This window comes from Lissotriton helveticus, chromosome 9, assembly GCF_964261635.1.
Source record: "Lissotriton helveticus chromosome 9, aLisHel1.1, whole genome shotgun sequence".
In the NCBI taxonomy this organism is placed as follows: Eukaryota; Metazoa; Chordata; class Amphibia; order Caudata; family Salamandridae; genus Lissotriton; species Lissotriton helveticus.
This window is the reverse complement of record NC_136070.1, coordinates 261764738-261791776: the sequence shown is the minus strand read 5'-3', so window position 1 is coordinate 261791776 and position 27039 is coordinate 261764738. Positions and strand designations below refer to the sequence as shown.

Below are 27039 nucleotides of genomic sequence, written 5' to 3'. Positions count from 1 at the left end.
AGGCCTTGCAATGGCAGGTCTGAGACACACTTTACAAGCTGCTTCTGTGGGTGGCACAACCAGTGCTGCAAGCCCACAAGCAGCATTTGATTTACAAGCCCTGGGCACACATGGTGCACTGTACTAGGGGCTGACAGATAAATCAAAACCCATTCATGGAATAACCAATTAGTACATATATTTAACATAGGGAGCACTTGCACTGTGGCACTGATTAGAAGTTGCACTGTCCCCAAAGCATAAACCCAGCAAAAAAATATCAAAACAGAGGAGGCAATCCGTCAAAATGGAAGGGAGACTCACGCCAATGATACTAGGTCTAAAACTCCGTCTTTCCTCTTTATTTTTCCATCCCTTGCTCCCAGTAAATGTCTCGTGGAGCAAATAAGTGCTGATCCCCAAAAATGATATAATTTGGAGTTCACAGGCTAATGAACGTCCTGGTCCATCATATGCACAAGGATCCATTGCACCAGACTCACCTGGTTATAGCAGTGAAGAAACTCGCCAAGTTGATAGGCTAGAATTCGCCGTCGGTCCATAAGTGGGAGACGCCGACTTGGTAGCACCATTCTCAAGGACTGCTGGAGATTAGCAGCAGCTCTTTTCAGAAAGCGCACAACCAGCTCCTGCAAGAAACACAGAGGCACTGTCACTAGGAAATGGTGATAGAGCCCAGACATACATGCATACTAACTAGCAAATAACATTCTCATTGCAGCAAAGTGACAATTTCAATGCTAATGTGCCTTTTGGGCTTAGAAACATTTTTAAGTATTTATTTATTGGGGCTGCTGTTAAGAGCTTGATATTGCTTTACATCCAGTCCAGGGCTCTAGACCAGGCTTTTGAACATGTTGGTTTACTATTGAGAATTTGTGATATTTTGCCATTTTGGTAAGTTGCCACACAGTCTGTGAAATGTATAGAGTAAAGGCATTTTTGAAAAGCATGGCTTGAGGTCTTTCTTCGACCATGGATTATTAGTTCTCTCTCTCAATTTAGTTCATAGTGTATGCACTGGCTGTGTTCCTTCGCTAAACATGTTACCCTTCCCACCTTCCATCTTCTCATATTAAATGGCTATGTTCCTTATGGCTATGTTCCTTAAGTCACTGTCACGTCCTCGAATCTTCTTCGTTTAAAATCTCCTTTCCCTGTGAACACTTTCTTTCATATTTACTGACTCTGCTCCATTCTGAGAGGTCTCCTGTGCCACATTTTAAGAACCCTGTCTTTCACTGTCAACACTTGCCCTGTCCAATAACCATGGCTGTGCTACTTCACAGAGTGCTTCTCTTAATACATGGCATGTATGAGAGCTAATCAATTTAGTGTTCCTAAACAGCCAATAATTCATGGTGGCATTCCTTCACTCAATTGATGTCCTACCCTTTCCCACATTTCATGGCTGTCTTCTTTACTGACTGCACTTCTTCCAGCATTCCAAGGGTGTGGACATTCACTTACTGCACCAGGCTTCCCAACATCCATATGTGTGTTCTTTCACTGAGTACTCCTCTTCTCGTGTACTGGTGTTCTTATATACCCCAATATAGGGTCCTAATTGCCCCATGGGAGGAGGGTAAAGGGACCCCTGTAGTCACACTTGCCTCAAGGTGCGTCCCTCACCGTGCACCTAAAGATGTTCTCTCCTCTTTGTCGTCTATAGTTTTAGTTAGAGGATGACACAGGTCACCCTAACATAGTGGCAATATCTAGAACCAATCTGGTAAAATAGGAGCTCGAATCCCGTCCTGATGAATGCTGCAGACTCACTTGAGCCAAAAGCAGAAACATGTTGACGACAAGAGTGGTGATGATTGTGAGAAGTTGGCCTGATGTGCAGTGCTCACTATTCTAGTGATCACTATATATCAGTCCAAACAACCCTTATTGATGATTGGTTGTAAGTCAACCTTATAGACCAGCTATCCTAGTAGCATGGATACGAGCAGTCTAAGGCTAAGACTCTAGAGGGCGTGTTAAGCCAGCTGTTTTACCATCACATTACCCCTTGAACACCCAGTGAAAGGACACCACACAAGTGTTATGAAAATAAACAATGTATTTATTAGAATCACAACAACCCTGTACTCTTTATGAGGACAGGGTGCTAGGCACACAACAAAACTCTTACGAAAATACTTTTAAGTTAGCACGTTACACAAATGCCCGAGGGGCACGAAAAACCATATACACTAAAAGTGGAATGCGAATTACTAGCAGGTAAGTAACAGTTCTAATAGGCTTTGGAATCGCTAGGACTGGACTAGGGAATCGTTAGATTACTACTAGGAGGCCCAGGGGACTCGGGTGCAGAGTGTGCACTCTCACGCGGGATGCGGGACAAAGTCTATGGAGGCTAGTAAAGGCAAAGTTAGTGTTCACGGGCGAACCCGACCTGGTAGGAAGAAAACGACAGTGGATCCTGACCCTTGGATAGTGAGGCTATGCTGGGACACCGGAGTGCCGAAGTTACCTAGCCCAGGGGCTGCAGCTGCATAGGCCTGAAAAGACGTCGGGGATCTCGTTGCCGGACCGGGAGCCTGGAAGGAAGAAGTTGCTGGCAGGCGACCAGTGAAGGAAAGTTCGATGGATCCAAGCCTGGATCAAGGAAGAAGAAACCTGAAAGCAGAGGGGACCAAGTTCTTGAATCACTAGCCAGTGATTAAGTGGGCACCAGGATGGCACCGGGCGAAGTCACCGCAGTCAGGTGAGTGGGCGCTGCTGGGCTCTGCAGTCTCTCGGACCAGGAGGCGTTGTCGGCGACCAGGATGGAGGTGCGAGCTGTCCCACGGAGGATGAAGTCGTTGGCGTCGAAGTTACCCAGGATTGGGCAACAAGCCTTGGCTAATTCAAGCCCACGCGGTGGACTCAAAATGGCGTCTTGAGTGGACCAGGAGGGTCCGGGGTGCTCCTCTTCTGGGAGGGAGCAAGGGCCAGTCTGGAGCAACCAGACTAGCAGCAGAAATGTCGTCGGGCGTCGTCAGGGAGGCCACAAGCCAACGGGCTAGTAGCCAAACAACGCGGTGAGCAGCGGAAAGCAGAAGGGCCCCACGCAGATCGTGGAGATGCTGGGGGGCTGCACTTCGGAGCTGGAGCTGCTCAGAGTCGGGGCTTCTCGGACCCCAAAGCACTCACCAGTGGAATACTCGGCGGGCTTGCTGTGCAGAAGTCGTGCAGTCTTGGCGATGGCCGGTCCCTCGAGGTCTCGTCGCACCCACGGTTCTCAGCTGTGCTGTAGAGGTGGGTAGAGGTCAGAGGTGCCAGGGAAGCCGGGTCTCGTCGAGCTGGGCAGTCGGATTCCGGAGGAAGGACGTGCAGCAGACCGCAGTGTTCTGTAGATGGTGCCTGCGGGTGCAGGGTGACTACTCCTTAGTCACAAGGGAGAAATCTTAGGAAGAAGTCTTGAGTTCCTTTCGCAGAAAGTAGTTTCAGGATTCAAAGATGATCTGATTTGGAAGGGGGCCAGTCTCTACCTTTATCCTGTAAAAAGGGGCTGGCACGCGACTAAGTCCTGCCCTATGGGTGGGACTAGGAGGGGGGTGGTTACACCCACTTCCTTGGCGGGCTTTTCCCCAGCACAGGGTCTGGAGTGACCCTGGAACTGGTTCAAGCCGGCCTATGCACAGTGAGCACCGGGGTGCTACTTGCAGTCACCTTCCTCTAAAGCCCTGCCTACCTACAATACACAAAACCCTGTCTGGGACGGTGCTGGCACCGCCCCTGGCAGGAAACCCTTTGTCCTTATCTCCTGCTCTGGGAGGACTCCCAGCAGCAGGAGGGCAGACTTGTGTCTCGGTGGCAGCATCCATTTTGTGGATGCTAAGGCTCTGTCTGACTTTTAACCGGGTTATAGGTTACAGGCATGTCGTGTCCCTCTAGAAGGGTGGAATGCTAACCCCGTCGCCAGAATTGGCGAGGGGTTAGTATTCCAATTCGTATGACACCTTACTCGACATGTTTTGATAAAGCGATACCAGAGTTGGCACATAACCGCGAGGATTATAATGCACTTAAGAGTATATGGTATGCGATATCATGGAAACGGCTAAGGGATAGATCCCGAAAGCCGCAGACAGGCTCAGCTCATGCCAGAGCACCATCTCACACGATTCCAAGCACTCTGCCTTCAGGATTGTTAAGGCCTGCCATAGGAGTGACTGATAGGAGATCTGTGTGTCCATTTTAGGGTTAGATATAGGTATACTATATCTAAAGCAAAGGGTGTTTACACCACCTTGCCCCAGCTGTCGTGCAGCCAGTTGTGTCAGATTTAGGTAGTCAATCCAGGGGTGGCACAATACGTGCTTCAGCCCCTGGGAGACTTCTGGGTGCACCTCAGCCCTGGGTACAGGGACTTGGAGAGGGCCCAGTGCCAATTCAGTACCTGGGTACAATTTGGATAGAGAGAACAGCTAGGCTGTGGGTCTGATTAGCAGGCCCACAGCCAGGGAAAGTCGTAAACCAGTGCAGCAAAAAGCAAAAATCTGGGTGATCATAGGATTGCAGACCCTACTCTCCTACATGACCCCCCCCAAACTTTGGGACAATAAACTAACCTTGACCAGGTGAGTCTTCTTGCTCTAAGTGGAAATACCTGGAGAGCCCATCAGCATTGCTGTGATCAGTCCCAGGTCTGTGCTCCACTGTAAAATCCATCCCCTGTAGGGAAATGGACCACCTAAGCAGTTTGGGGTTTTCACCCTTCATCTGATTTAGCCACAAGAGGGGCTTATGGTCTGTCTGAATGGTGAAGTGAGTGCCAAACAAGTAGGCCCTCAGCTTCTTCAGGGCCCAGACCACAGCAAAGGCCTCCCTCTCAATAGCTGACCAATTTTTCTCTCTGGGTGTCAACCTCCTACTAATGAAAGCAATAGGCTGATCATTACCATCAAAATTCAGTTGAGACAGAACAGCTCCCACACCCAACTCAGAAGCATCTGTTTGGACAATGAATGGCTTGGAGTAATCTGGACTCTTGAGGATAGGTGCTGTGCACATGGCCTGCTTTAGGTCATTGAATGCTTTCTGACAGCTTGCTGTCCACTGAACTTTCTTTGGCATCTTTTTGCTTGTCAGGTCATTAAGGGGGGTCACTATGGACCCATAATTTCTGACAAACTTCCTATAGTACCCAGTCAGGCCCAAGAAAGCTCGAACCTGAGTCTGGGTGATTGGAGGAGTCCAGTCCTTGATGGCCTGTATCTTACTCTCCAGTGGCTGAACCTGGCCTCCACCTACAAGGTGGCCCAGGTATACAACCTGTGACTGCCCTATCTGGCACTTTGTGGCCTTGATAGTGAGGCCTGCCTTTTGCAGGGCCTCTAACACTTTCCTCAGGTGGACCAGGTGATCCTCCCAGGTGGAGCTAAAGACAGCAATATCGTCAAGATAAGCTGCACAGAAGTCATCCAGCCCAGTGAGGACTTGATTCACCAACCTTTGGAAGGTGGCAGGTGCATTTTTCAGTCCAAAGGGCATTACCACAAATTGATAATGCCCTCCAGGGGTAGAAAATGCTGTCTTAGGTTTGGCTTCCTCAGCTAACCTGATTTGCCAATACCCAGCTGTCAAATCAAATGTGCTTAAGAAGTTGGCAGAAGCCAATCTATCTATAAGCTCATCTGCTCTTGGTATTGGGTGGGCATCAGTCTTAGTGACTGCATTGAGGCCTCTGTAGTCTACGCAAAACCTCATCTCTCTCTTACCACCCTGGGTGTGAGGCTTTGGCACTAGAACTACTGGGCTAGCCCAAGGGCTATCTGAGGGCTCAATGACTCCCAGTTCCAACATTTTCTGCACTTCAGTTTTGATGCAGTCTCTAACATGATCAGGCTGCCTGTAGATTTTACTCTTGACAGGCAGACTGTCTCCAGTGTCAACATCATGGGTGCACCAATCAGTTTGGCTGGGTGTCAGAGAGAACATATGTCGAAAGGATTGCAGAACTTGCCTGCAATCCTGTTGCTGATGTTCAGTGAGGCTGCCACAAAAGACAACACCATCAACTGACCCATCATCAGGATTCTGAGTGAGCAGGTCTGGGAGAGGGTCACTCTCTTCCTCCTGTCCCTCATCTGTGGCCATGAGCAAGCTCATGTCCTTCCTGTCAACATATGCTTTGAGCCTGTTAACATGGAGCACTCTGAGAGGGCTCCTGGGAGTTCCAAGGTCCACCAAGTAGGTAACCTCTCCCTTTTGCTCAATGATGGTGTGGGGCCCAGACCATTTGTCTTTCAGAGCTGCTGGGGCCACTGGCTCCAGCACCCACACCTTCTGTCCTGGCTGGTACACAGTCAGTACAGCCTTTTGGTCATGCCAAGCTTTTTGAAGTTCCTGGCTGGCCTCAAGGTTTTTAGATGCCTTCTCCATATACTCAGCCATCCTGGAGCGGAGACCAAGTACATAGTCCACTATGTTGGTTGCAGGCTTTTTGAGAGGTCTCTCCCATCCTTCCTTCACCAAACACAGGGGTCCTCTTACAGGATGCCCATACAGAAGCTCAAAAGGGCTGTAACCAACCCCCTTCTGTGGGACCTCTCTGTAAGCAAACAGGAGGCAGGGGATCAGGACATCCCATCTTCTCCTAAGAGGTTCAGGTAGTCCATGAATCATCCCTTTCAGGGTCCTGTTGAATCTCTCAACAAGCCCATTGCATTGTGGGTGATAGGGTGTGGTGAACTTGTAGTTCACACCACACTCCTTCCACATGGCAGTCAGATATCCTGACATGAAGTTTGTACCTCTGTCAGAAACGACCTCCTTAGGGAAACCCACTCTGGAGAACACTCCAACTAGGGCTCTTGCCACTACAGGGGCTGTAGTGGTCCTAAGGGGAATAGCCTCAGGATACCTGGTGGCATGGTCCACCACCACCAGTATAAACTTGTGTCCTGATGCTGTCTGGGGTTCCATTGGACCAACAATGTCAATCCCCACTCTTTCAAAGGGAACCCCCACCACAGGTAGTGGTATGAGGGGGGCCTTTGTTGTGCCACCTGACTTGCCACTGGCTTGGCAAGTGACACATGAGCGACAAAACTCCTTGGTATTCTCATTCATATGGGGCCAGTGAAAGTGTGAGACAAGCCTGTCCCAAGTCTTTGTCTGACCTAAATGACCTGCAAGGGGAATCTCATGGGCCAAGGTGAGAAGGAAACCTCTCAGAGACAAGGGGATGACCAGCCTCCTGGTTGCACCAGGCTTGGGGTCTCTTGACTCAGAGTACAGGAGTCCATCTTCCCAGTATACCCTGTGGGCACCTGTGGCATTCCCTGCAGCCTCAGCAGCAGCCTGCTGTCTGAGGGGTTCAAGGGAAGGGCAGCTCAACTGTTCCTTCCCCAGGTCTGCTCTGGAGGGTCCCCCTGAGCCCAGAAACTCAACTTGATCAAGTTCAAGCTCTTTAGGCTCAGTTTCCCTCAGCTCTGCTAGATCAGCCTCCTCAGAGACTTGATCCTCAACCTGGGGCAAGGGGGAAGGCAAAGCCTTACCCTTACTGCTCTTCTTCTTGGGAGGTGTCTGGTCCATAATTTCAGGATCCAGCACCTGTTCAGTGGGGCATCTTCTGGCCTGTGACCTAGTCACAGCAAGCACATGTGCTGGCAAGCCTAACATCTCCATGTGAGTCCTCTGCTCCACTTCTGACCATTGTGATGACTCCAAATCATTGCCCAACAAACAATCAACTGGGAGGTCTGAACTGACTACAACTTTCTTTTGTCCCTTCACTCCACCCCAGGAGAAAGCTACAATTGCCACACTATGACTAGTAGTGACATTGCTGGCATTGGTCACCAGGAAATCAGTACCTGGCATGATCTGTCCAGGGTCCACAAAGTTAGGTGTCACCATGGTGACACTGGCACAAGTGTCCCTATAGGCCTGAGCCATTTTGCCATTAATCAAAGGTGTCTGCCTGTATTTGCCCAAAGTATTGGGACTTATTTCAGGGGACATATCCATATCCCCTGTACAGACAAGGACAGCCTGAGTGAGTGTGCCAACTAAGTTGTCAGACCCCTCAGTACCCAAGGTTAACCCAACTAATGCCTTGGGAGTGACACTACCACTACTGACTGTACTAGGGGGTGCAGTTGCTTTAGGAGCTGTAGTGGCAGGAGTTTGTCCTCCTCCTCTTTTGGTGCACTCACTAAACCAGTGAGATTTACTTTTGCAGTACTGGCACCACCTTTTGGACTGGCCTTCTTGAGTCTTCTTCTTCTGGGAAGCCTGACCCCCACCCTCTTTGGTTTGTTGGGGACCTGGTGAAGACTTCTGGTCATTTTGCTCATTCTTAACATTACCCTTCTGGTCTGCTTTCTTCTGACCACCCTGGTTCTGGTTCTGGTTCTGCTTGATCCTTGTCCTGACCCATTTGTCTGCCTTCTTTCCCAATTCTTGGGGAGAGGTCAGATCTGAATCAACAAGGTGCTGGTGCAGCAACTGGTTCTGACAATTGTTCAAAATTTGTTCTCTCATCATTAGATTATACAATCCTGTGTAATCTGTAACCTTGCTACCCAGCAACCAGCCCTCCAAAGCCTTAGTGGCACAATCCACAAAATCAGACCAGTCCTGAGACTGAGTTTTCTGGGTGTCTCTGAACAGCAACCTGTACTGCTCAGTGGTTAAACCAAACCCATCAACCAGTGTATTCTTCAGGACCTGGTAATTGTTAGCATCCTCCACTCTTGTAGTGAGGAGCTTATCTCTACCTTTACCATCAAAGGAGAGCCACAGTATAGCTGCCCACTGACTCTGGGGAATGTTCTGCACAGTGCAGGCCCTCTCCAGAGCAGCCATCCATTTCTGGATGTCATCCCCTTGCTTAAAGGGGGGCACTATTTTAGTCAGGTGTTTAGTATCTAAACCCTTCTCTCTATCTCTTGGGAGATTGCTGCCACCAGTGGGAGCTAGCCCACTCATCTGCTGCTCTCTTGCCAGGGCAAGCTTCTCTTTGGCCAGGGCAATTTCTTCCCTTTCAATCCTCAGTTCAGCTTGTCTCATCCTAGCCTCATGCTCCTTTCTCTGAGGGGAAGTAAATCTCCTCTGTGGAGGATTCCTTCTCCCCTGAGAAGAGGCATTAGAGTGCAGAGATCTATTGGAGTCCCTAGAAAGAGATCTATCTCTCCTAACTCCAAGGTTAGGCCCACTTCGGGTTAGTACTGGGGGGCCCCCAGATCCTAGCCCAAGTAAGTCTAAGTTGGTCCTAGTTAGCCTTCTGACTACCTCAAGACCCTTGTCTACCTCATCCCCAGAGAGTACCTCCTCATCCTCCTCCTCAACTGCTGAATCAGTGTTGGGGAGGTCTGGATCCCCAGAGGTTCCCTCTAAGGCTGGCATGCTCTCATGTAACTGAGAGAGCTTTCTGGCATCATATGTCTCTAAGAGACCTATCAGAAAGGGTAGGGTGGGGTTAGACCCCTGTTTCAGTTTCCTGGAGACACAGAGTTGCCTCATCTCCTGAAAATTGAGAGCTGCATATCTTGAAGTGACCTGTGGAGGGTCAACACTGACCAGGGGAGTCTCAGCAGAGTCCCCCTGAGTCGACATGCTTTTCTAGTGAGGTGTAAGTGGTGCACTTACCTACACTATATGTTTGCCTACTGATCCCTTGCTAGAGTTGTAGTTTAGGGTGTGCTAGGCCCTAGGAGCTACAACAGCTGGTTCAGTAGAACTCAGAGTATTCTAAGCTAAGTTATATGTACCTTTAGTACTTATGTGATCTTTCACAAGATATTCTTAGGGCATGTGTGGTAAAACAACAGCAAGCTCAAATCCCAACCGCTGCTCACCAATGTGAGAAGTTGGCCTGATGTGCAGTGCTCACTATTCTAGTGATCACTATATATCAGTCCAAACAACCCTTATTGATGATTGGTTGTAAGTCAACCTTATAGACCAGCTATCCTAGTAGCATGGATACGAGCAGTCTAAGGCTAAGACTCTAGAGGGCGTGTTAAGCCAGCTGTTTTACCATCACATTACCCCTTGAACACCCAGTGAAAGGACACCACACAAGTGTTATGAAAATAAACAATGTATTTATTAGAATCACAACAACCCTGTACTCTTTATGAGGACAGGGTGCTAGGCACACAACAAAACTCTTACGAAAATACTTTTAAGTTAGCACGTTACACAAATGCCCGAGGGGCACGAAAAACCATATACACTAAAAGTGGAATGCGAATTACTAGCAGGTAAGTAACAGTTCTAATAGGCTTTGGAATCGCTAGGACTGGACTAGGGAATCGTTAGATTACTACTAGGAGGCCCAGGGGACTCGGGTGCAGAGTGTGCACTCTCACGCGGGATGCGGGACAAAGTCTATGGAGGCTAGTAAAGGCAAAGTTAGTGTTCACGGGCGAACCCGACCTGGTAGGAAGAAAACGACAGTGGATCCTGACCCTTGGATAGTGAGGCTATGCTGGGACACCGGAGTGCCGAAGTTACCTAGCCCAGGGGCTGCAGCTGCATAGGCCTGAAAAGACGTCGGGGATCTCGTTGCCGGACCGGGAGCCTGGAAGGAAGAAGTTGCTGGCAGGCGACCAGTGAAGGAAAGTTCGATGGATCCAAGCCTGGATCAAGGAAGAAGAAACCTGAAAGCAGAGGGGACCAAGTTCTTGAATCACTAGCCAGTGATTAAGTGGGCACCAGGATGGCACCGGGCGAAGTCACCGCAGTCAGGTGAGTGGGCGCTGCTGGGCTCTGCAGTCTCTCGGACCAGGAGGCGTTGTCGGCGACCAGGATGGAGGTGCGAGCTGTCCCACGGAGGATGAAGTCGTTGGCGTCGAAGTTACCCAGGATTGGGCAACAAGCCTTGGCTAATTCAAGCCCACGCGGTGGACTCAAAATGGCGTCTTGAGTGGACCAGGAGGGTCCGGGGTGCTCCTCTTCTGGGAGGGAGCAAGGGCCAGTCTGGAGCAACCAGACTAGCAGCAGAAATGTCGTCGGGCGTCGTCAGGGAGGCCACAAGCCAACGGGCTAGTAGCCAAACAACGCGGTGAGCAGCGGAAAGCAGAAGGGCCCCACGCAGATCGTGGAGATGCTGGGGGGCTGCACTTCGGAGCTGGAGCTGCTCAGAGTCGGGGCTTCTCGGACCCCAAAGCACTCACCAGTGGAATACTCGGCGGGCTTGCTGTGCAGAAGTCGTGCAGTCTTGGCGATGGCCGGTCCCTCGAGGTCTCGTCGCACCCACGGTTCTCAGCTGTGCTGTAGAGGTGGGTAGAGGTCAGAGGTGCCAGGGAAGCCGGGTCTCGTCGAGCTGGGCAGTCGGATTCCGGAGGAAGGACGTGCAGCAGACCGCAGTGTTCTGTAGATGGTGCCTGCGGGTGCAGGGTGACTACTCCTTAGTCACAAGGGAGAAATCTTAGGAAGAAGTCTTGAGTTCCTTTCGCAGAAAGTAGTTTCAGGATTCAAAGATGATCTGATTTGGAAGGGGGCCAGTCTCTACCTTTATCCTGTAAAAAGGGGCTGGCACGCGACTAAGTCCTGCCCTATGGGTGGGACTAGGAGGGGGGTGGTTACACCCACTTCCTTGGCGGGCTTTTCCCCAGCACAGGGTCTGGAGTGACCCTGGAACTGGTTCAAGCCGGCCTATGCACAGTGAGCACCGGGGTGCTACTTGCAGTCACCTTCCTCTAAAGCCCTGCCTACCTACAATACACAAAACCCTGTCTGGGACGGTGCTGGCACCGCCCCTGGCAGGAAACCCTTTGTCCTTATCTCCTGCTCTGGGAGGACTCCCAGCAGCAGGAGGGCAGACTTGTGTCTCGGTGGCAGCATCCATTTTGTGGATGCTAAGGCTCTGTCTGACTTTTAACCGGGTTATAGGTTACAGGCATGTCGTGTCCCTCTAGAAGGGTGGAATGCTAACCCCGTCGCCAGAATTGGCGAGGGGTTAGTATTCCAATTCGTATGACACCTTACTCGACATGTTTTGATAAAGCGATACCAGAGTTGGCACATAACCGCGAGGATTATAATGCACTTAAGAGTATATGGTATGCGATATCATGGAAACGGCTAAGGGATAGATCCCGAAAGCCGCAGACAGGCTCAGCTCATGCCAGAGCACCATCTCACACGATTCCAAGCACTCTGCCTTCAGGATTGTTAAGGCCTGCCATAGGAGTGACTGATAGGAGATCTGTGTGTCCATTTTAGGGTTAGATATAGGTATACTATATCTAAAGCAAAGGGTGTTTACACCACCTTGCCCCAGCTGTCGTGCAGCCAGTTGTGTCAGATTTAGGTAGTCAATCCAGGGGTGGCACAATACGTGCTTCAGCCCCTGGGAGACTTCTGGGTGCACCTCAGCCCTGGGTACAGGGACTTGGAGAGGGCCCAGTGCCAATTCAGTACCTGGGTACAATTTGGATAGAGAGAACAGCTAGGCTGTGGGTCTGATTAGCAGGCCCACAGCCAGGGAAAGTCGTAAACCAGTGCAGCAAAAAGCAAAAATCTGGGTGATCATAGGATTGCAGACCCTACTCTCCTACAATGATGTAATAGTTCCTCTAATCACCACATTCTAGTTTTTAACACCAAGTAATACCCTATGATTAAATGTAATTTGGGGTAAAACATTGGTTTTTAAATCACTTTTGCACATTCGAAGTGCCTCCCTGTCTCCAGGTGTATTCCCGGTCTCTATCAAACCAAGTTTTTAGAGAGCGAGGACTGCCTTTGATGAAGTGTGTGAGGACAGTCCTTTACATTTTCTGAGATGCCCAGCACGTAACCAATTTAGTGCTTGTAGGTATACAGTTAGATTATGTAAGTGACCATTATTTCCAGGGTAGCTTCTATTGTGTGTGCATATCCACTGTCCACACTACATGTAGAACAAGTTACTTACCTTCGGTAACGATATATCTGTAAGAAACAGTAGTTAGTATTAGATTCCTTACCTTAGAATATCCCCAGGCGTCAGTCTGGATCCGGAAACTTTTGCGTAGCAGTACCCCTGCGCGTCGGTAGGCGTCGTCTGCAGGCGTCCCCTGCGGCTCCGCGGCGTCGTGCGCCGTGATGACGTCGCTGGAGTATATAGACGCCGCCTCCGCGCGCTGACGTCAGTTCTTTGCACACAGCTTTTCCGCGCCAGAACACGCAGAGCCATGTGAGAACTAACACTGGTGCCATTTGAAACTAGGGCTCTGAAAGGGATGTCCTTAACCCTAGGTATCAGTTCGCAGAACGGGGAGGATGGGTGGGGCGGTAAGGAATCTAATACTAACTACTGTTTCTTACAGATATATCGTTACCGAAGGTAAGTAACTTGTTCATCTGAAAGAAACAGGTTAGTATTAGATTCCTTACCTTAGAATACATACCCCAGCAATACCAACCCCGGTGGTGGGTCTGCGAACCAATACAACCTACACCAGAAAGTCCTGGAGGACCGAACGACCAAAGAAGCCATCCCTCCGGACTTGACTGTCCAGGCAGTAGTGCCTCGCAAAGGTGTGCAGCGAGGCCCACGTGGCCGCCTGGCAAATGTCCTGCAAAGGGACTCCCCGGCCCAGGGCAGTAGTAGCCGCCGTGGCCCGAGTGGAATGGGCCCTCAGCCCAACAGGAGGCTCCTTCCGAGCCAAAGAGTAGCATGCTTTGATGCACAGGACGACCCACCGAGAGATGGTCCGCTTCTGTACCGCCCTTCCCTTCTTCTCACCCACGTAGCCAACAAACAGTTGGTCATCCACCCGGAACTAGCGTGTGCGATCCATGTAAAATGAAAGCGCACGTTTTGGGTCCAGACGATGGAGCCGCTCTTCATCCTTCGAAGGATGCGGAGGCGGGAAGAAGGAGGGCAAGGTGATGGACTGCCCAATGTGAAAAGCAGAGACTACCTTGGGCAGGAAAGAAGGTCTAGTCCGAAGAACCACCTTATCAGGATGAACAGACAAGAAAGGAGGTTTAACAGAAAGAGCCTGGAGCTCACTCACTCTCCTGGCAGAGGTGATAGCCACCAGGAAGGCCGTCTTTAAAGTGAGAAGACGGAGAGGACAGGAATGAAGAGGCTCAAAGGGAGCGCACATCAGGAAAGTCAGAACCAGGTTCAAGTCCCACTGAGGCATCACGAACGGAGTTGGGGGATACATGTGCGTGATGCCCTTCAAGAATCGTAACACAATAGGGGACTTGAATAAAGATGGCTGATCAGGTAGCCTCAAGAAGGCGGAAAGGGCAGAAAGATAGCCCTTGATAGTGCCCAGAGCAGAGCCCTGCTGCGCAAGGGAAAGGAGGAAGAGGAGAACCTCAGACAGAGGGGCAGAAAGGGGATCCACAGCCTTTGCTGTGCACCATGCCACAAATCTGTTCCACCGGCAGGCGTATACCGACTTTGTGGAGGGACGCCTGGCTGCCAGAATTACATCACAGACTTCAGGAGGCAAGTCAAATGGCCTCAACTGCCGCCGCTCAATCTCCAAGCATGGAGGTGGAGACTGGACAGGTTCGGGTGGAGGACCGTCCCCTGCTGCTGCGACAGAAGGTCCTCCTGAAGGGGCAGGCGGATCGAGGGACCGACTGTCATGCTGAGTAGCTCGGGATACCAGTATCTTCGAGCCCAGTCCGGAGCCACAAGGATAACTTGGGCCCGGTCGCGCCTGATCTTCTTCAGCACTCTGGGCAGAAGTGGTATAGGCGGAAAGGCGTACAACAGACCGCAACTCCACTCGCGCCGAAAGGCGTCGCCGAGCGAGTGCCGTCTTGGAAACTCCAACGCGCAGAACTGATGACATTGCGCGTTCTCTTCTGTGGCGAATAGATCTAACCAAGGCTCTCCCCATTGCTGAAAGAGGCCTCTCGCCACGTCCGAGTTCAGACGCCATTCGTGATCCACCGAGCACCGACGGCTGAGTTCGTCCGCCCTGGCGTTCAGAGAACCTGCCAGGTGTTGAACCGTCAGAGTCACGCCCTGACGTTCCAGCCATTACCAGAGACGCAGAGCCTCCTGGCAAAGGGTCCACGACCCCACACCGCCCTGTTTGTTGCAGTACCACATGGCGGTGGTGTTGTCCGTGAACACCTGCACTACACTCCCGTTGACAAAGGGGAGGAATGCCTTCAGTGCTAGGCGAATCGCCCGCAGCTCCAACAGGTTGATATGGAGCCGGGACTCCGCCGGAGACCAGATGCCTCTGATCTCCGCCTCTCCCAAGTGGCCACCCCAGCCCTGGAGGGACGCGTCCGTCACAACCACGTGCTCCGGTTGGGGAAGGGAGAGGGATCTGCCTCTGACCCAATCGCGGTCCGTAAGCCACCACTGCAACTGTCTCGCAGTGCCCTCCGAGATCAGGACATGGTCGGATAGGTTGCCCTGATGCTGGGCCCACTGAAACTTCAGGTCCCACTGCAGAGCCCGCATCCGCCACCTGGCGTGATGCACCAGTAGGATGCAGGAGGCCATCAGCCCCAGAAGCCGCAGCGTCAACCTGACCGAAACCCGGGATAACGGCTGAAAGATGGGAATCAGAGCCTGAATATCCCGGACCCGCCGTTCCGGGGGATAAACCCGAAACTGCGCCGAGTCGAGAACCGCTCCGATGAAAAGGAGCTTTTGAGAGGGACACAGGTGTGATTTCGGCACATTGATGGAAAACCCCAGCTCGTGCAGGAGGTCTGCCGTCATCTGAAGGTGGTGGACGACTGTCTGGGGCGAGCCCGCCTTCAACAACCAGTCGTCGAGGTAGGGGAAGACTGAAACCCCTAACCGGCGCAGATGAGCTGCGACCACCGCCATCACTTTCGTGAACACCCGTGGGGCGCTGGTAAGGCCGAATGGGAGCACGATAAACTGAAAGTGCTCCTGGCCTACCGTGAACCGCAGGTAACGCCGGTGGGCCGGCAGGACGGGGATGTGAAAATACGCATCCTGCAAGTCCAACGCTACCATCCAGTCTTGAGGGTCTAGAGCAGCCAAGACCTGAGCCAAAGTCAACATCTTGAACTTCTCCTTCCGGAGGAAGCCGTTGACGTTCCGTAGGTCCAAGATAGGACGGAGGCCTCCTTTGTCCTTCTTGGGCACCAGAAAGTAGTGGGAGTAGCAACCACACCCTACTTCTGGCCCAGGAACGCGCTCGATGGCCCCCTTGGCCAAGAGGGCCGTAACTTCCTCCTGCAGAAGTGTCAAGTGGTCCCCCGACACACGGTGGTTCTGCGGAGTCATGGCTGGAGGAGTGGACTCGAAGGGGAGGGCGTAGCCCCTTCGAACGAGCTGCAGCACCCACCCGTCCGATGTTATCGCGCGCCAGCGGGAGTGGTGATGGCGAACCCTGCCACCCACTGGCGTCACGTGAGCCCGAAAGCTCGGACTAGGAAGGCTTGGATGCAGCAGCGGGGGGAGGCGTGGACTGACCTCGCCGCTGGCCTCTACCGCCACCACGGCGGAAACCACGGCCGCCACCGCGCTGGGGAGCGTTCTGCGGCGCGTGGCTGGCAGCACGTGTGGGACCGCCCCTCCCTTGGCCACGAAAGGGGCGAAACGAACCCGTCTGCTGGCGCTGGGTCGAAAGACCCAAGGACTTGGCCGTGACCCTGGAGTCCTTGAAGCGCTCCAGCGCGTGGTCCGCTTTGTCACCAAACAGGCGACTGCCATCAAATGGCATGTCCATGAGTGTATTTTGGACGTCTGGCGAGAAGTTGGCAGATCTCAGCCAAGCATGGCGACGAATCGCCACCGTCGTGGACATAGCCCGTCCCAGCGAGTCGGTCGTGTCCAGACCACAACGGATCGAGTACCGCGCCGCATCCCGGCCTTCAACCAAGGCCCGGGTGAGCTTGTCCCGCACTTCCTGGGGGCATTGCGGCAAACACTCCTCGACCGTATCCCACAGGGAGTGGGTGTAGCGGCCCAAGAGGCACGCGGTATTACAAGACCGCAGTCCAGCGCTCAAAGAGGAAAAGACCTTTTTACCAAATTGGTCATACCGCTTTGATTCCCGATCGGGCGGAGCCGACGGGAACGCGGACTGTGAAGTGGAGGCCTGGATCACCAGACTCTCCGGGGAGGGATGGGTGGATAGGAAGGCAGGGTCGTCCGAGCACGGACGGTGACGCCTGGCAACGTTCCGGTCAACCGGTGCACCGGAAGCGGGCCTGGACCAGGTGCCCAAAAGGACATCCGTCAGGGCCTCATTAAACGGCAGCAGAGGCTCCTGGGGGCATGACTGCGGTTTAAACACTTCGGTCAGAATGTTCGGCTTGACCTTCGCGACGGGGAGCTCAAGGCTCAAGGCCTTGGCAGCCCTCATCAGGACCACCGAATAGGCAGCACCTGCCTCAGACGCCACAGGGGTCGGGGAGACAAACCCAGGGTTGGGCGACTCGTCCAGACCACTGGCATCACCCAGATCACCTACCCAGTCCACATCATACTGGCAGGCACGGGATAAAGGGTCGTCAGACCCCTCCCAACCCTCTCCATACTCGTCCTCATCGCCGTATTCTGGATCGACGATATAGACCTCGGGGTCAATGGGCCCCATCGGCGCCGGATCCGGCGTCGGACGACGCCGGTCCGACTCCGCGTCAGGAGTCAGAGGGGGAATGGGGGTGGCGCCGCGTGGCGTCGGCGCCGGGGACCCGACGCCGGCCGGAACCGACGGCGGAGTCGCTGCACCGCGCCGAGGCGGTACCACGGGTTGGCCCAAAGGAACCGACGCCGGAGAGGCCGGTAGACCAGCCGGCGACGAACCTGAGGGGCCCAGCGGCGCCGGGGCCGGAGCCACCGGCGGCGTCGGGGCAGGAGCACCCGAACCGCTCGGGCCCCCAGACGGGACCGACGGGCCCGCAGGCGCCGTAGGCCCCGCCGGAGGAGACCTCGCCCTCATAGCTATGAGGAAGGCCTCGATCTCCTCACGCGACGCGCCTTCCCCAGGGACCGACGGGTATGGGGCAGACGGCGTCGGCGACCCACGCGGGGCCGCGGGGGTGGGGCCACCCGAGCCCCCGGCCGCATCACGCGGGAGTCGGGGGTACGATGACGACGCCCCGACCTCTTACGCTTACCTGACGAACCGGAGGAATGGTGGCGACTCCCGGAGCGCTCATGGCGGCTCCGCGATCGTTCCTTCGACCGCTCCCTCGACCTCCGACCGGACCGGGACCGCTCTCGACGCGGGGCCGACACACGGAGCTCGAGAAGCTTGCGGGACAGCTCCCGCCTAGCTTTACCAGTCAAGGCCCGACAGTCGACGCAGGACTCCACGTCGTGGTCCGCGCCCAGACACCGGAGGCAGAGTCGATGGTGGTCGGTGACCGACATCAGGCGGTCGCACTCGTCGCAACTCTTGAAACCGGGCATCCTACCGGCACCGTAGAAGATTAAGTAGTTAACAAGAAACTTGGTCAAAAGACCGGAGTACTGCTCTTCGGATCTGCGCTAACTGGCGCGGAAAAAAGAAGAACTGACGTCAGCGCGCGGAGGCGGCGTCTATATACTCCAGCGACGTCATCACGGCGCACGACGCCGACGACGCGGAGCCGCAGGGGACGCCTGCAGACGACGCCTACCGACGCGCAGGGGTACTGCTACGCAAAAGTTTCCGGATCCAGACTGACGCCTGGGGATATTCTAAGGTAAGGAATCTAATACTAACCTGTTTCTTTCAGATACTAAGAACAAGTGCTGCTCTGCTGTTATTAGTTTTAGCCAAACAGAGATTTTCCATTAAAAAGATGAGTGCAGAAGCCTCCTTACTAAAGAACTGGCTGATACATGTCTAAAAACGAGGCGCTGCTGAGGGAATACGCATGACATATGAAAGAGCAGCAGATTATGTTTACCAAGAATCCCTGCAGATGCTACTCTATCCCCTGTCTAGGATGCACCCTTGAGTTTTGCTACAATGATGTATGGAAACTAACTACTATACATGCAAGTGACCGTGTTGTATTTCTTCGCTTGAATGGCAGTCAGTGATTAGGCTGGGAGGATAAATGATTTACTTATGGTCATGGCTAAGAGTGTTATTTGACAGGCAGCAACTTACCATATGATTATGTAATGCATATCTCTATAATTAGCTCTCAATTCAAGATAAGTAATCTAGTGCAGAAACATAGCTGTACACAAACCACTTGGAGAAGATCCAAACTGAGAAAATATCAGCCATTAATACTTAGTGAACACTAACCACGCACAGCCCTGCTTGAGTAGCATAAAATGTGCCCATCGATAATAGCCTCAAGCATTCTAGACATTAATGAGTACCTATCTAGGTTGGAGATGGGGAGAAAGGGGTGAGGTGTTGAGGAAAGGCTGTACCACATTTTGAAGATGACTGCTCTATGCAGTGCTGAAATTAGCTTGACGAATCAGAAGTGTTCAACTATTGACTTTGATTACTTGTTTGCCTGCATTTTAATCTATACAGAGCTCAATAAATTCTCTGAGCAGGTATATGATGTAGAAGCAGAAGAAAGTGTCCCGGGGCATGAGTGGGATAGGGAAGTTAAAAGTGCTAAATAGCCAGTGAAGAGACAAAATGATTCTTAAATCAACCCCCGTCAGGAGACTGGGATTCCCTGGGACAATTAAATAGCAATAGACAGTGTTAAAAAGGCCATAGCCCTGAACAACAGTGTTTATTTAGTAGCACATCCACCTAATTTGTTTCATAACAGATTTTATTGAGTTTGAGGACATACAATAAAACAAAGTCCAAAGAGACTCACCTGCCCATTAGACCAACCCGCCATCCCTAACTTTATTGTCATATGTACAAATGTATTAAAGGCCACGTTTGCCAACTCCCCCTGGCCCCAGCCACTTCCTCCGGAATGCTCGGATTTCATCCAAAAATATGTGGTGAGCAGAACAAACAGGTTTTAGGAATATACCCCTGTAATCTACCCATCTCTTCCATATTTGTGTTTTTTTTGTGGAAGCAGCATTTAGCCTTGTAAACTGCAATCTCCTAACACATACAGTGATCCATACCTCCCTTCCACACCGCTAGCGACAGGGGCGCCTCAGCTTTCCATTCCCTGGCAATATCACATTTAGCGGGAGTCAATACCAAGTAGAGAAGGGACAGTTTATATCTATTCCTTCCTAGGTCATCTGTCAAAGATGTAGAAGGGTTACCTTCTGGCTCCTCTGGATCTGCGAGGATAGAGCCTTCCTCAGACATGCCAACACTCTGCGCCAGAATCTGTACAAGGCAGGGCAGCTCCACACTGTGTGGAGGAATGTGCCTGACTTAACACCACACCGGAGACACACAGGGGAGGTAATCACTCCCATACGCCATAGCCTATACCGAGTAAAATACACCGTGCAGGTACTTAATTGCATTAAATGGAGTCTAACCTAACTGCTATGGCAGCCTGCCGCGGCGTGTCCAGCAACTACGTCCAGTCATTATTCTCCAATTCCCAAACATCTGCCTCCCATGCTGCGCGAAGAGCACCAAACGGCTCAGGTTGATGGGAGATAAGTATTTGGTAGCTTTTGCTACTTTATGATCCCCCAGATCTCCAAGAAGAAGTTTGCCCTCCAATAGGTTAAAACCGGGGAGTGTAGTCAGTGTGGTGATGTATGGGCTAGTGCATGGCAGAGCTGAAGGTTTCTAAGAAATTGGCTGTGATGGAGTTGATACTCTGTCTGCAGTGTTTGATAGGATTTGAAGACTGTACCTTGCATGACATTTCCCAGGGTTGATATCCTGATGCGTTCCCACCTTCGGAACCCCTCCAGGGAAGCCACCTGCGGAAGCATGTTCCCCTGCCATAGCTGCATAGCTCCATTAGCGTGCGCCACCATTTCAGTCATTGTAGCGAGAATCGCCATAGGGTCAGTACCAGTTGTTTCACTGGGACGGCCTTCGTCCGCCCTGGCATTGAGAGGACCTGCCAGGTGTTGAGCCACCAGGGTCACGCCCTGGTGTTCCAGCCACTGCCAGAGGCGCAGAGCCTCCTGGCAAAGGGTCCACGACCCCACCCCGCCTTGTTTGTTGCAGTACCACATGGCGGTGGTGTTGTCCGTGAACACCTGCACTACACTCCCCCGGACAGAGGGGAGGAATGCTTTCAGTGCTAGACGAATCGCCCACAACTCCAAAAGGTTGATGTGAAGCCGGGCCTCCGCCGGAGACCAGAGGCCTCTGATCTCCGCCTCTCCCATGTGGCCTTCCCAGCCCTGGAGGGACGCGTCCGTCACAACTGCGTGCTCCGGTTGGGGAAGGGAGAGGGATCTGCCGCTGACCCAATCGCGGTCCGTGAGCCACCACTGCAGCTGTCTTGCAGTGCCCTCCGAGATCAGGACGTGGTCGGACAGGTTGCCCTGATGCTGGGCCCACTGAAACTTCAGGTCCCACTGCAGAGCCCGCATCCTCCACCTGGCGTGATGCACCAGTAGGATGCAGGAGGCCATCAGCCCCAGAAGCCGCAGCGTCAACCTGACCGAGACCCGGGATAAAGGCTGAAAGTGTGGAATCAGAGACTGAATATCCCGGACCCGCTGTTCGGGAGGATAAACCCGAAACTGCGAGAGTCCAGAACCGCTCCGATGTAGAGGAGCTTCTGAGAGGGACACAGGTGTGACTTCGGCACATTGAGGGAGAACCCCAGCTGGTGCAGGAGGTCTGCCGTTGTCTGGAGGTGGCTGACGACTGTTTGGGGCGAGCCCGCCTTCAACAACCAGTCGTCGAGGTAGGGGAAGACTGAACCCCCCAACCTGCGCAGATGAGCTGCGACCACCGCCATCACCTTTGTGAACAACCGTGGGGCGCTGGTAAGGCGGAAGGGGAGCACGGTATACTGAAAGTGCTCGTGGCCAACCGTGAACCGCAGGTAGCACCGGTGGGCTGGCAGGACGGGGATGTGAAAATACGCATCCTGCAAGTCCAACGCTACCATCCAGTCTTGAGGGTCTAGAGCAGCCAAGACCTGAGCCAAAGTCAACATCTTGAACTTCTCCTTCCGGAGGAAGCCGTTGACGTTCCGTAGGTCCAAGATAGGACGGAGGCCTCCTTTGTCCTTCTTGGGCACCAGAAAGTAGTGGGAGTAGCAACCACACCCTACTTCTGGCCCAGGAACGCGCTCGATGGCCCCCTTGGCCAAGAGGGCCGTAACTTCCTCCTGCAGAAGTGTCAAGTGGTCCCCCGACACACGGTGGTTCTGCGGAGTCATGGCTGGAGGAGTGGACTCGAAGGGGAGGGCGTAGCCCCTTCGAACGAGCTGCAGCACCCACCCGTCCGATGTTATCGCGCGCCAGCGGGAGTGGTGATGGCGAACCCTGCCACCCACTGGCGTCACGTGAGCCCGAAAGCTCGGACTAGGAAGGCTTGGATGCAGCAGCGGGGGGAGGCGTGGACTGACCTCGCCGCTGGCCTCTACCGCCACCACGGCGGAAACCACGGCCGCCACCGCGCTGGGGAGCGTTCTGCGGCGCGTGGCTGGCAGCACGTGTGGGACCGCCCCTCCCTTGGCCACGAAAGGGGCGAAATGAACCCGTCTGCTGGCGCTGGGTCGAAAGACCCAAGGACTTGGCCGTGACCCTGGAGTCCTTGAAGCGCTCCAGCGCGTGGTCCTCTTTGTCACCAAACAGGCGACTGCCATCAAATGGCATGTCCATGAGTGTATTTTGGACGTCTGGCGAGAAGTTGGCAGATCTCAGCCAAGCATGGCGACGAATCGCCACCGTCGTGGACATAGCCCGTCCCAGCGAGTCGGTCGTGTCCAGACCACAACGGATCGAGTACCGCGCCGCATCCCGGCCTTCAACCAAGGCCCGGGTGAGCTTGTCCCGCACTTCCTGGGGGCATTGCGGCAAACACTCCTCGACCGTATCCCACAGGGAGTGGGTGTAGCGGCCCAAGAGGCACGCGGTATTACAAGACCGCAGTCCAGCGCTCAAAGAGGAAAAGACCTTTTTACCAAATTGGTCATACCGCTTTGATTCCCGATCGGGCGGAGCCGACGGGAACGCGGACTGTGAAGTGGAGGCCTGGATCACCAGACTCTCCGGGGAGGGATGGGTGGATAGGAAGGCAGGGTCGTCCGAGCACGGACGGTGACGCCTGGCAACGTTCCGGTCAACCGGTGCACCGGAAGCGGGCCTGGACCAGGTGCCCAAAAGGACATCCGTCAGGGCCTCATTAAACGGCAGCAGAGGCTCCTGGGGGCATGACTGCGGTTTAAACACTTCGGTCAGAATGTTCGGCTTGACCTTCGCGACGGGGAGCTCAAGGCTCAAGGCCTTGGCAGCCCTCATCAGGACCACCGAATAGGCAGCACCTGCCTCAGACGCCACAGGGGTCGGGGAGACAAACCCAGGGTTGGGCGACTCGTCCAGACCACTGGCATCACCCAGATCACCTACCCAGTCCACATCATACTGGCAGGCACGGGATAAAGGGTCCTCAGACCCCTCCCAACCCTCTCCATACTCGTCCTCATCGCCGTATTCTGGATCGACGATATAGACCTCGGGGTCAATGGGCCCCATCGGCGCCGGATCCGGCGTCGGACGACGCCGGTCCGACTCCGCGTCAGGAGTCAGAGGGGGAATGGGGGTGGCGCCGCGTGGCGTCGGCGCCGGGGACCCGACGCCGGCCGGAACCGACGGCGGAGTCGCTGCACCGCGCGGAGGCGGTACCACGGGTTGGCCCAAAGGAACCGACGCCGGAGAGGCCGGTAGACCAGCCGGCGACGAACCTGAGGGGCCCAGCGGCGCCGGGGCCGGAGCCACCGGCGGCGTCGGGGCAGGAGCACCCGAACCGCTCGGGCCCCCAGACAGGACCGACGGGCCCGCAGGCGCCGTAGGCCCCGCCGGAGGAGACCTCGCCCTCATAGCTATGAGGAAGGCCTCGATCTCCTCACGCGACGCGCCTTCCCCAGGGACCGACGGGTATGGGGCAGACGGCGTCGGCGACCCACGCGGGGCCGCGGGGGTGGGGCCACCCGAGCCCCCGGCCGCATCACGCGGGAGTCGGGGGTACGATGACGACGCCCCGACCTCTTACGCTTTACTGACGAACCGGAGGAATGGTGGCGACTCCCAGAGCGCTCATGGCGGCTCCACGATCGTTCCTTCGACCGCTCCCTCGACCTCCGACCGGACCGGGACCGCTCTCGACGCGGGGCCGACACACGGAGCTCGAGAAGCTTGCGGGACCGCTCCCGCCTAGCTTTACCAGTCAAGGCCCGACAGTCGACGCAGGACTCCACGTCGTGGTCCGCGCCCAGACACCGGAGGCAGAGTCGATGGTGGTCGGTGACCGACATCAGGCGGTCGCACTCGTCGCAACTCTTGAAACCGGGCATCCTACCGGCACCGTAGAAGATTAAGTAGTTAACAAGAAACTTGGTCAAAAGACCGGAGTACTGCTCTTCGGATCTGCGCTAACTGGCGCGGAAAAAAGAAGAACTGACGTCAGCGCGCGGAGGCGGCGTCTATATACTCCAGCGACGTCATCACGGCGCACGACGCCGACGACGCGGAGCCGCAGGGGACGCCTGCAGACGACGCCTACCGACGCGCAGGGGTACTGCTACGCAAAAGTTTCCGGATCCAGACTGACGCCTGGGGATATTCTAAGGTAAGGAATCTAATACTAACCTGTTTCTTTCAGATACTAAGAACAAGTGCTGCTCTGCTGTTATTAGTTTTAGCCAAACAGAGATTTTCCATTAAAAAGATGAGTGCAGAAGCCTCCTTACTAAAGAACTGGCTGATACATGTCTAAAAACGAGGCGCTGCTGAGGGAATACGCATGACATATGAAAGAGCAGCAGATTATGTTTACCAAGAATCCCTGCAGATGCTACTCTATCCCCTGTCTAGGATGCACCCTTGAGTTTTGCTACAATGATGTATGGAAACTAACTACTATACATGCAAGTGACCGTGTTGTATTTCTTCGCTTGAATGGCAGTCAGTGATTAGGCTGGGAGGATAAATGATTTACTTATGGTCATGGCTAAGAGTGTTATTTGACAGGCAGCAACTTACCATATGATTATGTAATGCATATCTCTATAATTAGCTCTCAATTCAAGATAAGTAATCTAGTGCAGAAACATAGCTGTACACAAACCACTTGGAGAAGATCCAAACTGAGAAAATATCAGCCATTAATACTTAGTGAACACTAACCACGCACAGCCCTGCTTGAGTAGCATAAAATGTGCCCATCGATAATAGCCTCAAGCATTCTAGACATTAATGAGTACCTATCTAGGTTGGAGATGGGGAGAAAGGGGTGAGGTGTTGAGGAAAGGCTGTACCACATTTTGAAGATGACTGCTCTATGCAGTGCTGAAATTAGCTTGACGAATCAGAAGTGTTCAACTATTGACTTTGATTACTTGTTTGCCTGCATTTTAATCTATACAGAGCTCAATAAATTCTCTGAGCAGGTATATGATGTAGAAGCAGAAGAAAGTGTCCCGGGGCATGAGTGGGATAGGGAAGTTAAAAGTGCTAAATAGCCAGTGAAGAGACAAAATGATTCTTAAATCAACCCCCGTCAGGAGACTGGGATTCCCTGGGACAATTAAATAGCAATAGACAGTGTTAAAAAGGCCATAGCCCTGAACAACAGTGTTTATTTAGTAGCACATCCACCTAATTTGTTTCATAACAGATTTTATTGAGTTTGAGGACATACAATAAAACAAAGTCCAAAGAGACTCACCTGCCCATTAGACCAACCCGCCATCCCTAACTTTATTGTCATATGTACAAATGTATTAAAGGCCACGTTTGCCAACTCCCCCTGGCCCCAGCCACTTCCTCCGGAATGCTCGGATTTCATCCAAAAGTATGTGGTGAGCAGAACAAACAGGTTTTAGGAATATACCCCTGTAATCTACCCATCTCTTCCATATTTGAGTTTTTTTTGTGGAAGCAGCATTTAGCCTTGTAAACTGCAATCTCCTAACACATACAGTGATCCATACCTCCCTTCCACACCGCTAGCGACAGGGGCGCCTCAGCTTTCCATTCCCTGGCAATATCACATTTAGCGGGAGTCAATACCAAGTAGAGAAGGGACAGTTTATATCTATTCCTTCCTAGGTCATCTGTCAAAGATGTAGAAGGGTTACCTTCTGGCTCCTCTGGATCTGCGAGGATAGAGCCTTCCTCAGACATGCCAACACTCTGCGCCAGAATCTGTACAAGGCAGGGCAGCTCCACACTGTGTGGAGGAATGTGCCTGACTTAACACCACACCGGAGACACACAGGGGAGGTAATCACTCCCATACGCCATAGCCTATACCGAGTAAAATACACCGTGCAGGTACTTAATTGCATTAAATGGAGTCTAACCTAACTGCTATGGCAGCCTGCCGCGGCGTGTCCAGCAACTACGTCCAGTCATTATTCTCCAATTCCCAAACATCTGCCTCCCATGCTGCGCGAAGAGCACCAAACGGCTCAGGTTGATGGGAGATAAGTATTTGGTAGCTTTTGCTACTTTATGATCCCCCAGATCTCCAAGAAGAAGTTTGCCCTCCAATAGGTTAAAACCGGGGAGTGTAGTCAGTGTGGTGATGTATGGGCTAGTGCATGGCAGAGCTGAAGGTTTCTAAGAAATTGGCTGTGATGGAGTTGATACTCTGTCTGCAGTGTTTGATAGGATTTGAAGACTGTACCTTGCATGACATTTCCCAGGGTTGATATCCTGATGCGTTCCCACCTTCGGAACCCCTCCAGGGAAGCCACCTGCGGAAGCATGTTCCCCTGCCATAGCTGCATAGCTCCATTAGCGTGCGCCACCATTTCAGTCATTGAAGCGAGAATCGCCATAGGGTCAGTACCAGTTGTTTCACTGGGACGGCCTTCGTCCGCCCTGGCATTGAGAGGACCTGCCAGGTGTTGAGCCACCAGGGTCACGCCCTGGTGTTCCAGCCACTGCCAGAGGCGCAGAGCCTCCTGGCAAAGGGTCCACGACCCCACCCCGCCTTGTTTGTTGCAGTACCACATGGCGGTGGTGTTGTCCGTGAACACCTGCACTACACTCCCCCGGACAGAGGGGAGGAATGCTTTCAGTGCTAGACGAATCGCCCACAACTC

The 27039-nt window shown here is 53.2% G+C and overlaps 1 protein-coding gene across 6 annotated transcripts in view; it reads right to left on the bottom strand.

Annotated features, from left to right (window-relative positions):
- The window catches only part of TTLL5 (tubulin tyrosine ligase like 5), a 1026293-nt gene that overhangs the window by 475168 nt on the left and 524086 nt on the right, over positions 1–27039 (bottom strand). For all 6 annotated transcript variants that reach the window (XM_078659928.1, XM_078659931.1, XM_078659927.1 and 3 more), the window contains one exon: positions 483–629. In XM_078659928.1, coding sequence (XP_078516054.1) covers positions 483–629 — 147 coding nt within the window. The remainder of the gene's footprint in view (positions 1–482; positions 630–27039) is intronic.